At 33.9% G+C, this 14,291-nt stretch overlaps 1 protein-coding gene across 1 annotated transcript in view; it reads left to right on the top strand.

The window, feature by feature from the left end:
* Positions 1-12,356, top strand: part of LOC109850762 (serine/threonine protein phosphatase 2A 57 kDa regulatory subunit B' beta isoform-like) — a 32,518-nt gene extending 20,162 nt beyond the window's left edge. The window contains exon 3 of the mRNA XM_020420834.1: positions 11,640-12,356. Within this exon, the coding sequence (XP_020276423.1) occupies positions 11,640-11,993 (354 nt within the window). The 3' untranslated portion in view covers positions 11,994-12,356. The remainder of the gene's footprint in view (positions 1-11,639) is intronic.

Genomic DNA, 14,291 nt, shown 5'->3' with positions numbered 1-14,291 from the left:
TCACTTGGTAAATTCCTACTTATATGAAATTTAACCCTATTGAAATTAAAAGTCAACTAAAAAGGACTGAACAAGAAAATCTTTTTTTGTTAATTAGGCGTTAACAATCAGAACAAATTACGAATGGGATTTGTTTGCAATTTGATTATCTTGTTAGTAATATGTCAAAAGTGGAGGATGAATCTTAGTTATGGCTTAACAAAAAAAATAAAAATCCTTTTTTTTAAAACCTAATTGTCTCTAATGTGAAAAAAGTAGCTACTAAGGTGCAATTAAAAAACTAGAAAAGAGGACTTACCCGAAAGCAAATCTTCAAATCCTACTCTCCAATCCGCGATCTCTCAAGCTTCCAAAGCGGTTTCCATTCACACAAAACACACAAGTTAAAGAACCAAAATAATTAAAACCTACTTTAGAGCACCTTCCCGGCAACGGCGCAAAAACTTGATGCGGTAATAAACATGTTACCAAAAGTTACAAGTGACAACCGTGTCAATTATAGTATTAAGATATCGATCCCACGAGGAATGTGTTGTAGGAAAAAACATGAATTTGTTCTTATGTTGTGTTTGCGGGACAAATAAGATGAGATCGTGAATGTGGATTTGAGAGATTGATGAGCTGAAATGTGTTTGCTAAATAGTGCAAAGTGTTAAATTGCGAGACGTGAGTATGAACAATATGGTGAGAAGCGAAAAATGAATAAAATCAAGGAACAAATAAAAATATCAAGATATGAAGAACAAAATTCTTAGAAAAAAGAAAAATACAAGAAATTAAAATGGTCATGTCAATTATTATGATATGAGGGCGTAATCTATATATTGAATCCCACCTTAAACAATGGATGATTCTCTAGAATGGTTCTAGCCTAAGCCTCGAATCAAACAAAATACACAAATAAACAAAAAAAAACATAACCAGAGCCTGTTTCTAGCGCACTCAAGTGCAATAGTATAAGAAATTAGCAAATCTAAGCTACAAAATAAAGTGCAAAATCTAAATACAAAATAAAATTACAAGAAATTAAATGTGCACGAAAATAAACTACTCTATAGCATGTAAAATAAATCTAAGCAGAGTGTTCTACCTCTTGCGCTATTTAACAAAGAAAATAAAAAATCTAACTATAACCATTAAAACTAAATCTAAACTAATAACCAATAAAATGCAGCAATAAAGCGCGTAAATAAATGCAAACCCTGATCAAACAATTCTCCATCTTCATCTTCATCTTCATCATGCCAATAAAGAGATAGAATGAAAAATATTGAAAGTGGCTGCAAAAACATTAATTATTATTAATTGCAACTAAAGTTACAATTTTAGAAGGCACTTACTCCAATTAAGAGTAGGCGCCTCATCTCTCAAAAGGAGTTAGCTATAGATCAAAATTTTCACCCCTCAATACCCTTACTCTCTACCCCATTCTTATAGTAATCTTCAATGAATATGCAGCCATTGGCTTTGTCTTTGACCCCAAGCCAATAATCTCCACCTACATTGAATTTGTTTTTCTGTCTCTAGCCCAAACATAGGAGGCTCCAATTGATAAAAATCAGGCGCCAATTCTTACATGGTTTCACTAAGTAAGTATGACCACAGCCTCATTAATATCTAAATCCAGCAAAGAAACAAATCCGTGCTCATTTTTATATTTGTCCAAATCAATCAAGTCCAAGAGCCAAGCTCTTGCATTTTGGATTTTCCACGAGAAAATATAAAGCGAATTGGTGAACAAGCATGTCTGCGCCCCGCACCCAATTCTCCATCTGCAGCAATTGCGTGAATGCGTCCGCGTCCAGTTTTTACTTTTATTTAACCATATAAACTGCATGATGATCCGGGCACCAACATTGAGTTTCTCAGCTATTAAGTCCGCGTGTCAATGAAGAGATCCACCCATGCAATCAATGTTCGCGGTTTTGGAGCTCATTCACTGGAGTTGATGAAAATCTTCGACGCAAGCGATTCTCTAGTGCGGGTCTGCATTTTGAAAAAAAATAAATAAAAAGCATGTTACGGTATGAATCTCTAGCAATCAAGGAGAAGTCTGCCCATGTCTTTTCCAATGATGAAAAGCAAATATCCAGCCATCAAGGCCGCTTGGCTCATGTGATTTTTTTAAATGAAAATCACAACATCTTTGCCAATCAGTCGATGAAGTTATAATCATTTATGGGGCCTGCGTCCTAATTTCCATTTGATTTGAAAATTTTTACTCTTGCAGGCCCAGTCCAAGTTCTGGTCCACTGTAGCATGCTAGCTGATTTTTTTGCCATTAAAAGTCCAATTTATTTTAAGCAACGCAACCAAGTCCAAATCCATTCATGCAACATGCGTTTTCATAAAATTAATTTCTCTTATTTCTTCATTTACTCAATGGTCTTTGTTGAGATGAATGAGATTTTTGGAGTCTTATTCTTTATTAACCTGCAATTTAAAGATAAAAAAAACAATTACTTATGCTACAATTTTATTTATACAAAATAGCATAATGAGCGGGGATAAAATGTAATGAAAATGTGATTACAAATACCGCTCACACCTAAACTGTTTGCTATGTCTCTAGCAAAGAAAAATAGAAAAAAATTCCATAAACCCTTTCGCAGGAATCGCGGTTGTATTTAGCGCATACAACAAGCCTTTCAAACCCCTAGGTTACCCTACGTGGACGAGGGTAGTCTCGTCGAGGTTGACGTGAATATACCTCTATATCGGTCAACCTTGCTCAAAATTAAAGAATCAGTAAATAACTAAATTCATCTGATAACTTTAGATACATCTAATTGCGAGCTACTTATGCACTCAAGAAAATATTTTAATCATATATACTCTAAGGGTATATTTTCAAGAAAATCTTCTCATTATAGCCAACAGAACCAAGTCACAACTTAGAAATTTAATTGTTAAATAGTTTGAAAAGAACATTCGCTAACTTCTTTGTTTTAAATTAAATTTCAGAGTTGGCTTGATTTAAATATTTTCCAAGAATATATACAATTATTAACAAACATTATTTAGTTTTTTTATTTTTTATTTTATTTTTTTATTTATATTATTTTTTTTTTAACTCTTTTCTTTCTTGGGTGATTTTCTTTCTACTTTAACGGGCGCTGTTTCTACACGTTGACCCATCTAACGAGTTTTGGGCCAATGGATCCCAACCCAAATGGCTTAGGTCATTAAGTATGCGAAATACTCCTTGGCGGCCAATACTCGTCAGCTTAGGCTTAATTAAATAGAATTCACCTCGCAATTCAAGATGTTTTTTTTTTTTGCCCATTTGTTTCGCCAACTCTTCTTTTGCAATTTTTTTTTGTTTTTTTTGTTTATGTATATAGTATTTTGAAATATGTAAATCAGCAATTGTGTAAAAATTATTTTTCAAACTCTAAGTTAAGGCATGCAAATAATTTTATTATTTAAGAAAGTCCCAAGTTGAAGGCCTTAAGTAAAGATACTACCTTTGAAAATCATTTTCTAAGGAATATTATTTTTAGAGTTATCATAAAAGTACTGTAACTTAAGTTAAATTAACCACTAGGGATTAAAAAATTCAAATTCTATCAAATAAGATCATTATTACATTAACTCTATCAACTTTGGCAATACAGCGATTATTTTATAAATTTTTTAAGGAAGAAAAAAATAACAAAAATGCACATAAAATTGCGTAAAATGATAAGAGAAAAAATAACTAATCCCACCCCCACACCTAAATTTGCATCTTGTCCTCAATCGCAAACTCATGATGCATAAGTAAAGGCAGATAAGAAGTGAAGCACCTTACATTTGCGTTCGCTGATAAAAAATCTGTCAATTACCTTTGCGTCTGAGCAGGAGGAATAAACATTTTATTCTTTTCTGTTTTTTTCCGCTTTTTTTTTTTCTTTTTTTTTCTTTTTTTTCTCTTTTTTTTTCTTTTTCTTTTAAGCAACTGAACAAGAAACTCTCAAATGAGAGAAGAATAAATTCTTTTTATTATTCTGAAATAAACAAAATAAACAATGTAGAATGAAATATTCAACATGAAGAGTTCCTGTTCTACATTGAATCCTACCTTACTGTTGAAAATTCTTCCCCGGATTTTAAACAAATTCAGAATGATATAATCAATAATGTGAATTTTTAAGCATTTCGGGGTGTTCAATAATTCTTGCAACAAGGTAAGGTAGGTATTATTGGTGTCATGCATTTTGTATTTCTTAATGAACTTAGACTCTTGTACTGTGAAGTTTTGTTTTCTAACAACCAATTCTTCTGTGAAGTTCTGAAAATTTGGTTGTTGATTATTCTCCAAGAATCTAAGTTCATCAAGAAAGAGTTCTTCAAAATTTAATTCAAAGCAGCAAATGTTTAACACAGTTTTATTATTCTCAAGGACCTGATCTGCTTCTTCTAAAAACTCTAACTCTTCATCAAAAATTTCCTCAAAACTTAAATCACACTCTTCTTCTTCTTCTTCTTCTTCTGATCTTTCCTGAATGTAGTTTATTTCTAGAGGCTGATTATTTGGTTGGTCCCCTGGATTAAAAATGTTGAGATCAGCAGTCAAATTCCCAAAGGACAGCTTCATTTGACCAGTTCTACAGTTGATGAGAGCATTAGAAGTGGCTAAGAACGGTCGTCCTAAGATGACAGGTGTCTGTCCTTTGGGATTGGAAACAGGCTGTGTTTCCAAGACTACAAAATCTACTGGAAAAATAAAATCTCCAACCTTAATCAGAACATCCTCTAACTCACCCATAGGGACCTTGACAGATCTATCAGCCAACTGTAAGGTGCATTTGGTTGGGTTCAGTACACCTAGACCCAATTGCTGATAGACTGAATATGGAAGCAAATTGACACTGGCCCCTAAGTCTAAAAGCGCCTTATCAATGTGAGTATTACCAATGATACATGAAATGATGGGGGAACCTGGATCTTTACGTTTCAAAGGTATGGGATTTGACAGCATTTCACTGATATTGGCGGCTAAAAAGACTTTCTTTGGGACATTTATTCTCCTCTTCTTAGTGCACAATTCTTTTAAAAATTTAGCATAAGATGGAATTTGTTCAATTACATCTAAGAGAGGAATGTTGACCTTAACCTGCTTGAATGTCTCTAGGATTTTCTCCTCCTGAGGAGAGTGTTTCCTAGACCTGAGTCTATCTGGAAAGGGAGCAACCGGTCTAAATCTATCAAAAGCAGGCTCAGGTTCGGGTTCAGGTTCTTGGTCATCTGAGGGGAGTGATTGTTGAATAGATTCATCAGAAGGAGAAGGAGAAGGAATTTGTACAGGATCAAGAGTTTGACTTGGCGGAGTTCTCACTTGATTATCGACCTGTCTACCTGACCGAAGTGAATGGATTGCATTCACTTGAGCTTCATAGGATGAACTGCATCCTGTGTTATTAGGGTTGACCACGGGTTGACTCGGAAATTTTCCTTTCTCTCTTTCACTCACGGCACTAGCTAGTTGACCAAGTTGGGATTCTAATCTAGCTATAGCTTGAGTGTTGGAGTTGAGCATTTGTCCGGTTGATTGCATGAAGGAATTCAACGTGCTAGATGTTTGAGTCAACATATTCGTGGTTTGAGTAGAGGCCTTAATTATGGTTTCTAAACCCCTTTCCAAGACATTGAGACGTTTATCTTGATCTGGATTGTGAGGAGTTTGAATTACAGCTTGATGAGGAGGAGACTGATTTTGATACGGCAGATTGGGTTGTTGAAATTGTGAATGAGAATTGAATGGAACTGTGTTTCCCCTAGGAAAATGTTGGGTCGAAGCGGGAGTGAAATTTTGAGTTCCGGGAGAATTTCCTAGATTCCATGCAAAGTTGGGATGATTTCTCCAACCTGGATTGTAGGTTGGAGAAAATGGATCATTTCTAGGGTGCTGGAATGCAGCGTTCATCTGTTCTATTGCGTTGTTATTTCCTAGGAGAGGGCATTCCTCTGAAACGTGGGTAGGAGACTGACAATTATGACATCCTGGGAAAGAAACATGATTGAGTTGAGCTGGAGCTCGTTCCTTAATTTCTAAGGCTTCTAACCTCCGCAGAATTGTCGCCATCTTCGCTTCAGAAGCAATGTTTGACTCCAAGGAAAGACCACTAGACTTAGAATGGGGAACTGATGAAACCCTGTCATCGCACTGTTCCCATTGCATTGTTTTTTCAGAAAGACTCTCCAAAAACTCCCAAGCTTCATCAGCATTTTTCCTCATAAAATCCCCGTGGCACATTGATTCTAAGGAAGTTTTTGCAGAATAATCTAATCCCTCATAAATTATTTGGCACAATCGCCATTTCTCTAAACCGTGATGAGGACATTGGATGAGAAGATCTTTAAATCGGTCAAAATACTTCCAAAAAGGTTCTCCCGGGATAATTTTAAAGTTTTGAATGCTGTTCCTAAGCTTTACCGTTTTATGAATAGGAAAAAATTTCTTAAGAAAAACGGTGACAAATTCATCCCAAGTTGAGATGGAATTTGTTGGTAAGCTGTACAGCCATTTTTTAGCTTTATCCTTAAGAGCAAATGGAATAAATCTAAGCTTAACCGCATCTTCATTTAATTCTCTCATTTTAATCATAATACACACTTCCTCAAATTCCGAAATAAAAATATATGCGTCTTCTGTTTCATTACCAAGGAATTTGGGAAGCATGTTTATGTATTGCGGTCTAAGCTCAAAACTTATTCCATTTGTTTCGGGGAGCCTAATGCATGAGGGGATTGCATTCCTAATGGGATAGCACATATCATGAAGAACGGGTGGATTAGGATGCTCCATTTCTATGATTGGTTCAAAGCGAATTAATCGATGTGTATTATCCCTAATCCACTGTTGCATACACCAAAATATTTCTTTTTATTTTTTTTCTTAAATTAGTTTTTTTTTTGAGAAGATAAAGAAAAAGAAAAATCCTAACTGAAACAAATCAAAACAATCACTTTTCAATCAACTCTAATTCTAGGGTTTAGCCTAACTCAACTAGACCAGCTCCTAACCAAAAACTCCTACAGTGAAAAGATCAAAGTTTTACCCAGGTAGTTAGCCAGGTAAGGATAGTACTAGAGGGTGATCAAAGATCAATTAAGTACCTCTTTCCTTGCGGAGCGCTTTACGCAACCCCTAAACCTTGCCTTAGACACCAACTAATCTGAGAAAACTTAAACCGGTTCACTTAAGGATTTCTTGTTCCTTATTGAGCTCGAATCCTTAGGGGCCAACGTCTAATGAGTTTTATTAGGCTTGGGTGGTGTAGTGAGGAATTAGTGATTTTTGGGCTAAGGAAAGGGTGATGAAATCCCTCACCTTATCTTGATTATGGGGTTTTGCCCTTAAAAATATTTTTAAGTGTGTGTCAAATCAAGATGCTCAAATCACTTGGTGAATTCCTACACTATATGAAATGCAACCCTATGAATTAAAAGCAACTAAAAAGGATGGAAAAGAAAAATCTTTTTTTTTAATTAGGGTTAACAATCAAACAAATGAGAAGGGGGGATTTGTTTGAATTTATTATCTTGTTAGTAAATGTCAAAGTGAAGGGTGAATTTTATTATGGTCAACGGAAATAAAATCTTTTTTTTTAAGATCCTAATTGTCACTAATTGTGAGAAACTAACTAAAGGTGTGGAATTGAAAATATAAGGAAGAAGACTTACCACAAGCGAATATCCAATTCCTCAATCTCCAATTCTTGATCTTTAATCTCCAAGTAGTTCTTTCACAATAAACACACAAGTTAAAGAACCAAAATAATTAAAACCTACTTAAGCACCTTCCCCGGCAACGGCGCCAAAAACTTGATGCGGCATAAACATGTACCAAAAAGGTTGCAAGTGCACAACCGTGTCAAGTTATAGTATTTAAGATATCGATCCCACGAGGAAGGTGTTTTGTAGGAGAAAATATAAAATCGGTTCTTATGTTGTGTGCGTGACAAGTAGGAGTGATAAGTGAATGTGATTGTGAAGAGATTGAGAGAGTGAAAGTGGTGTGTGAATAGGTGCAAAGTGTAAGTGAGAGTGGATTTGAGTATGATCAATAAGGTGAGAAGGAAAAATGAATAAAATCAAGAAACAAATAAAAAATCAAGAATGAAGAACAAAATTCTAGAATAAAAGAAAATGCAAGAAATTAAAGATGGTGGATTCAATTATAGATATGGGTAATCTACAATTGAACCCACTTCTTAGAAAAGGGTGATTCCCTAGAGGGTTCTAGCCTAAAGGCGAATCAAACAAAATAAAAATAAACAAAAAGAAAAACTAAACCCAAGAGGGTTCTAGCCTCAAGGTGAATAGTATAAGAAATTAAAATCTAACTACAAAATAAATTGTAAAATCTAAACTACAAAATAAAATTGCAAGAATTAAATGCAAGAAAATAAATCTGCTCTATAAGCATGAAATAAATCTAAGGCAAGAGGGTTCTAGCCTCTTGGCTATTTAACAAGAAAAATAAAATCTAATTACAAGCATGAAAATAAATAAAAATAAATCTAAACTAATAAGCAATAAAAGAGAAAAAGGAAAGAAATGCAAACCTTCAAACAATTCTCCATCTTCATCTTCATCTTCATCATCCAATAAAGAGAAGAAGAGAAAAATTTAAAGTGGTGAAAAAATTATTATTATTAATTGCAACTAAAGAAGTTATAATTTTTGGAAGGCCTTCTCAATTAAGAGTAGCCCTCCTCTCCAAAAGGAGTTACAAAAATTTTCACCCCTCTAACCCCTTACTCTCTACCCCTATTTATAGTAATCTTCAATGAATATGAGCCATTGGATTTGTCTTGAGCCCCAAGCAATAATCTCCACCTTTGAATTTGCTTTTTGTTCTTCTCTAGCCCAAACATAGGAGGTCCAATTGATAAAAATCAGGCCCAATTCAGTAGCATGTCCAGCCTCATGTAAATCTCCAGCAAAGAAACAAATCCGGCCCATTTTATTTTTCCAAATCAATTCAAGTCCAGCAGCCAAGCTTCTTTTGATTTTCCAAAAAGAGATTGAACAAGCATGTCTGGCCCAATTCTCCATCTGCAGCAATTAATAGGTCCGGTCCATTTTTGATTTTTAAAATAAAAGATGATGATCCGTCCCATTGAGTTTCTCAGCTATAAGTCCGGTCAATGAAAATCCACCCATCAATCAATGTTCGGTTTTTGAGCTCATCACTTGGAGTTGATTAAAATCTCAGCCAGCAGCTTGTGCGGTCTTCATTTGAAAAAAAATAAATAAAAAGCATGTCCGGTCATGGAAGTTCTGCAGCAATCAAGGAGAATCTGGCCCATGTGCTTTTCCAATGATGAAAAGCCAAATATCCAGCCATCAAGTCCGTTGGACTTCCATGTGATTTTCTTAAATGAAAATCCACAACTCTTTGCAATTCAGTCCATGAAGTTTAATCATTGATGGGCCTGGGCCTAATTTCATTTGATTTGAAAATTTATTCTCTGCAGCCCAAGTCCAAGTTCGGTCCACTGTAGCAGCTAGTGATTTTTTTGCATAAAAGTCCAATTTATTTTTAAGCAACGCAACCAAGTCCAAATCCGATTCACTGCACACATGTGATTTTCAAAAATTAATTCTCTTATTTCTTCATTTACTCAAGGGTCTTTGTTGAGAGATGAGATTTTTGGGAGTTATTCTTTATTAACCTGCAATTAAAGATAAAAACAATTATTAGTGCTACATTTATTTATATAAAATAGATAATAAGGGTATAAAATTGTAATAAAATGTGATTATCACTAACAGTCTTGCCCGTCTGTGGATCCTACATAATATAAATATCAGAAGAAAATGAGACAAGTAGGCGATCCATACATAAGGAGCTAACAAAAATTAAATTCAAACACAACTAAGGAGCCACATAGACGGGGCCAAGAGTTAGACAACCAGATGAGTCAGTTTGTGGGGTGATAGAATCATACTTAGTGATAGACAAAGGTTGTCCAGCAACTATGTAGATAGGGGGAAGAAAAGAGGAAGTGAAGACAAAAGATAAGAGGGAGGCATGACGAGTCATATGAAAGGAACATCCAGAGTTAAAAATCCAGAGATCGTTCATACTAGAGACTGAAGGATTGGCTGAAGAACCAGCAAGACGCATACCAGAGAGTTGTGCGGTAGATGTAGAGGCTCTATACTGAAGAGCATCAATTTTATGGCGAATATCAGAGAGTTGTGCAGCAGATGGAGAGGTGGTATGCTGAAGGGCCACAAATTGACGGCTAATATTTGCAATAGCTTGAAGAGCCTCAATTTGACGGCGAATATCAGAGAGTTTTGCAACAGATGGAGAGGTGGTATGCTGAAGGACCGTAATTTAATGGCTAATATCTGCAATAGCTTAAATGGTAGGGACTGAAGTGGTAGATGACATAACATTGACCAGTAATCATGGTGTACTAGAGGATCGGGACTGAGGGGATCGTTGACTACGGTCAGTTCCTGAGAAACGTAACTCAGGATGAAGCTGGAAACATGTCTCAAAGCGGTGTCCATCCTTCTTGCAATAGGTGCAAAAGAGCTTAGACCGAGCCTGAGAAACAGGTACCAGTGAAGAGGCCATAATAGCAGCAATTCAAAGTTCAAGATAATAATCCTTGAACGAAACCCGAATGTTTAAAGGAGAACCCGAAGGTTAATGTAGAAACCTGAAGGTTAAAATGTAAAAACCAAAAGATTAAATTTGAACCTGAAAGTTATACATGACTGTCAAATCTGAGAAAAAGAAGCAACCGGCGACCAAGGTGGCCCGAAGATCGTTCGGATCTGATGCTCACGTCGGAGACCTATAACGGATTAATACCGATGTTGAGACGTTGAGACGTCGAGAAGGATTGAAACGACGATGTCGTTACTGACTGTTTAAGGCCGGAGACGGCTTGAAACGGCGATGCCGTTAATTTGAGACTGAGAGACAGTCTTAAAAATTGCTATGCCATAAATTTGAGATCAAGAGATGATCTTGAAATGATAATGCCGTTAAAATAGAACCTGAAGGTTTAAAATATAACCCCAAAGATTAAAATAGAACCCGAAGGTTAAACGAGAACGCAAAATGCGTTAAGAGGCCGTAAAGCACAAGGCCAAAAATTATCAACACCAATGTGGGACTAAAGACCCACTACTAACACTATTATCAACACTATTATCAACGAAGAGGAGAGTGAGCAGACTATACATGAGAGTACTTGAGGCAACTTTTACCAACAAGATGAAGCATCTAAAATAAGTAACATTTCCATTGGATACCTGCTAAATGAGGGATATCAAAGTCAGAAAAGTACGAAAAATCTATTAAACAGAGATGGGGGTAAAGTTTGAACTCTTTTTGAAATGCAACAGATTATAAGGGTGAAAGATCACTCGTTAACACGCGTAAATGAACATTTTACCTGTTTGCAAGTGCATGTGCTTCTACACAATCAGATGTGATTTTACTGTGGTACACTTAAAATTGTCTACTGGATAACCTAAGTAAATCTTATAATCAGCAGGGTATTATTCTCAATGTTAGTCTAGATTTCAGTCTGTTTTAGTTCCAAATCAGTCAAGCAACAACAGTATACTTTTCCGAGCTTGACATCAATCAATTCTCTTGTTTGGTATTTGAATCTGATCAGGTAGCGGAAAGGGCTCTCTACATCTGGAACAACGAGCACTTTGTGCGAATGGCATGGCGATGCATAGAGGTCATTCTTCCTTCATTAGTCCAAGCCATCGAGAAGAACATAAACTGGCACTGGAACAAGTCGGTCCAGAATCTGACAGCGAGCGTGAAGAAAATGCTCGAAGAAATGGAACCTGGGCTTTACTCAAAGTGCCTTGAGGACCTTAACATACAAGAAACCATGGCAGGGGAAGAGAAGAAGAGGAGGAAGGAGATGTGGAAGAGGCTTGAATGTGCTGCTTCAGATGAGAATTTGTTCCAGGCTACTAATTCTTCGTGTTCCACATTAAGATTTGAGTGTTTCTAATGTGTTTCTGAATTATTATGAATCCACGAGTTTGGATATTTTGATGTCATAGAAGTTATACACATAAACACAGACCCATTCACCTACGTCTCACACATACAAGATGTTGGAAATATATTGCTGTAAAGATCAATAGCAATGACAAAAGAGGGAGAGAAAGACTTATCAATTAACTGCTGTGTCGTGGTGATAACTACTAACTTGAAAAACAATTTTGTTCCAAGAGCGATGCAAATCGGCTACTCGGCCCCAAAGGTTAACAGAGTACCATTGAATCGAGTTCACTCGCAATTGAAGGACCAGAACTTGCTCAAATATTTGCTGGGAGAAATAGAAAGAATCAACAGAATAGAAGAAGATTTCTTCCAGTATATATTTGAAGACCGAGAAGGTTCACTATATATAGGAAAAGGAATTTCCGTTGGAGCAACATTTGTCAATAAAATCGACAGTAAAGAAGCACTAAATGGGTTAATGGTTGGGCAAATTAATTAGCATCATTTGTGACACAGGACAGGACACGGGAGGAGATGAATGCAAATAAGTCAAGCAATCATTCGGATGGAGACCCCTAAAGTGAGCTACGTGCATGCACTAGATGCAAATGCAAACTAACCAGCAAATAACTAAAGATGCAGTGCAACCCTAAAATGATAATGGTGAGGAATCATGCAAGGAATCACAGAAATATCAATACTCAATGTAATTATAAATTCTCTACAACTCTCAAGAGATTTCAAAATAATCAATAGGAAATTAATACCATGTTTAGAGTTCACCTGAGGGTGTAAGGGAACTCACACCCAAATCGCCAAAGATCCGAATTAGGACCGAGTTGAGAGGTCCGATGCAAACTTGGTCTACTAATCCACGGTCTACTAATCCACGAAATAGAAGAAAGTAGCCCTCAACTACTTAGATTTGACTTTATCACACACCAATAAGCAAAGAGACAATTATTCCACAAAGCAAACAACTTAGATCTGAAATAAACTTTTTTTTGTGGGGGGGACAAGTTGGGGCTAAGTGGGATAATTATTATAGTGGAACAATTTTATCCCTTTGGGATATTTTGACTGGTGTAAAGTGGGACAATTTAGGATAATGTGACAATTTAAAGTTTTGATTTGACAATTCATGTAGGATAATTGATGATGTGACACCTTATTAAAGTACAATATTTATCCATTAATTAAGCCTAAATTAATTTACCTAATTGGTTTAGTATATTATTTGGTATGTTATTATAATATAATACATTATTTTATTTTATACAAAAATATAATATATTATATTATAATTACTAATTAATTATAATTATATTTAATATTATTAATATAATATATTATAATATATTATAATAATTGATATAATATACAAATAATATATTTAATATAATATTTCAATGATATAATATTTAATCAAATATTATAATATTTTTTTTAATTCAATATAATATTATTTAAAATATTATCTTATTATTAAAATTTTAATATTTTATTTTATTTTATGATAATTACTATAATTTAAATAGAATAATTGTAATGATATGCGATCCTTATTAAAATATAATATTTATAATAATTATATAGTATACTATTAATATATTTAATATTATTATTTAAAAATATTATTAAAATAATATGCAAATTATATTAAATTTTATATATATTATCATACTTTAATAATATAGTAGATTATTATAATTTTTATTGTGATAATAAAATATTATTTAATATTATAACTAGCCTAATATTGGCAGGATATTTAAGACTATTAATTAATATAATAAAGTTATATAGAAAATAGTAATAGTATTACTATAATAAATTATATTATAATATAATTAATATATTATTATATTAAATATATAAACACTATATTATAATACAATATTTTATATCATAAAAATACTATAATAATATTTTTATTCTAACTAATAAAATACATATTAAATAATATAAAGTAATATTATAATAATATAATACTAATATTTTAAAATATAAAATATTATTAACCAATATTTAATAATGATACATAATAATGTTATATTAGATAATATTATATAATATTTTATTATCTTACATTATAATAGAATTTTATAATATAATATAAGTAAGATATATTATATATTATAATGCAATTAACATATATTAGATATTTAATAAATTAGTGCTTCTAAATTATCCCACTTTCCTCATGATTGTCTCAAAGTTAAGAATGGGGTAATTTTTGGAGGTTGGGACAAAATATTTGTATGAAAGTAGGATAATTTTAGGAAAAGTGATGGTAATTATC

This window comes from Asparagus officinalis, chromosome 7 (genome assembly GCF_001876935.1).
Source record: "Asparagus officinalis chromosome 7, Aspof.V1, whole genome shotgun sequence".
Taxonomy (NCBI): domain Eukaryota; kingdom Viridiplantae; phylum Streptophyta; class Magnoliopsida; order Asparagales; family Asparagaceae; genus Asparagus; species Asparagus officinalis.
Note: the sequence above shows the minus strand (reverse complement) of the source record. Positions and strands in the feature narration are given on the sequence as shown.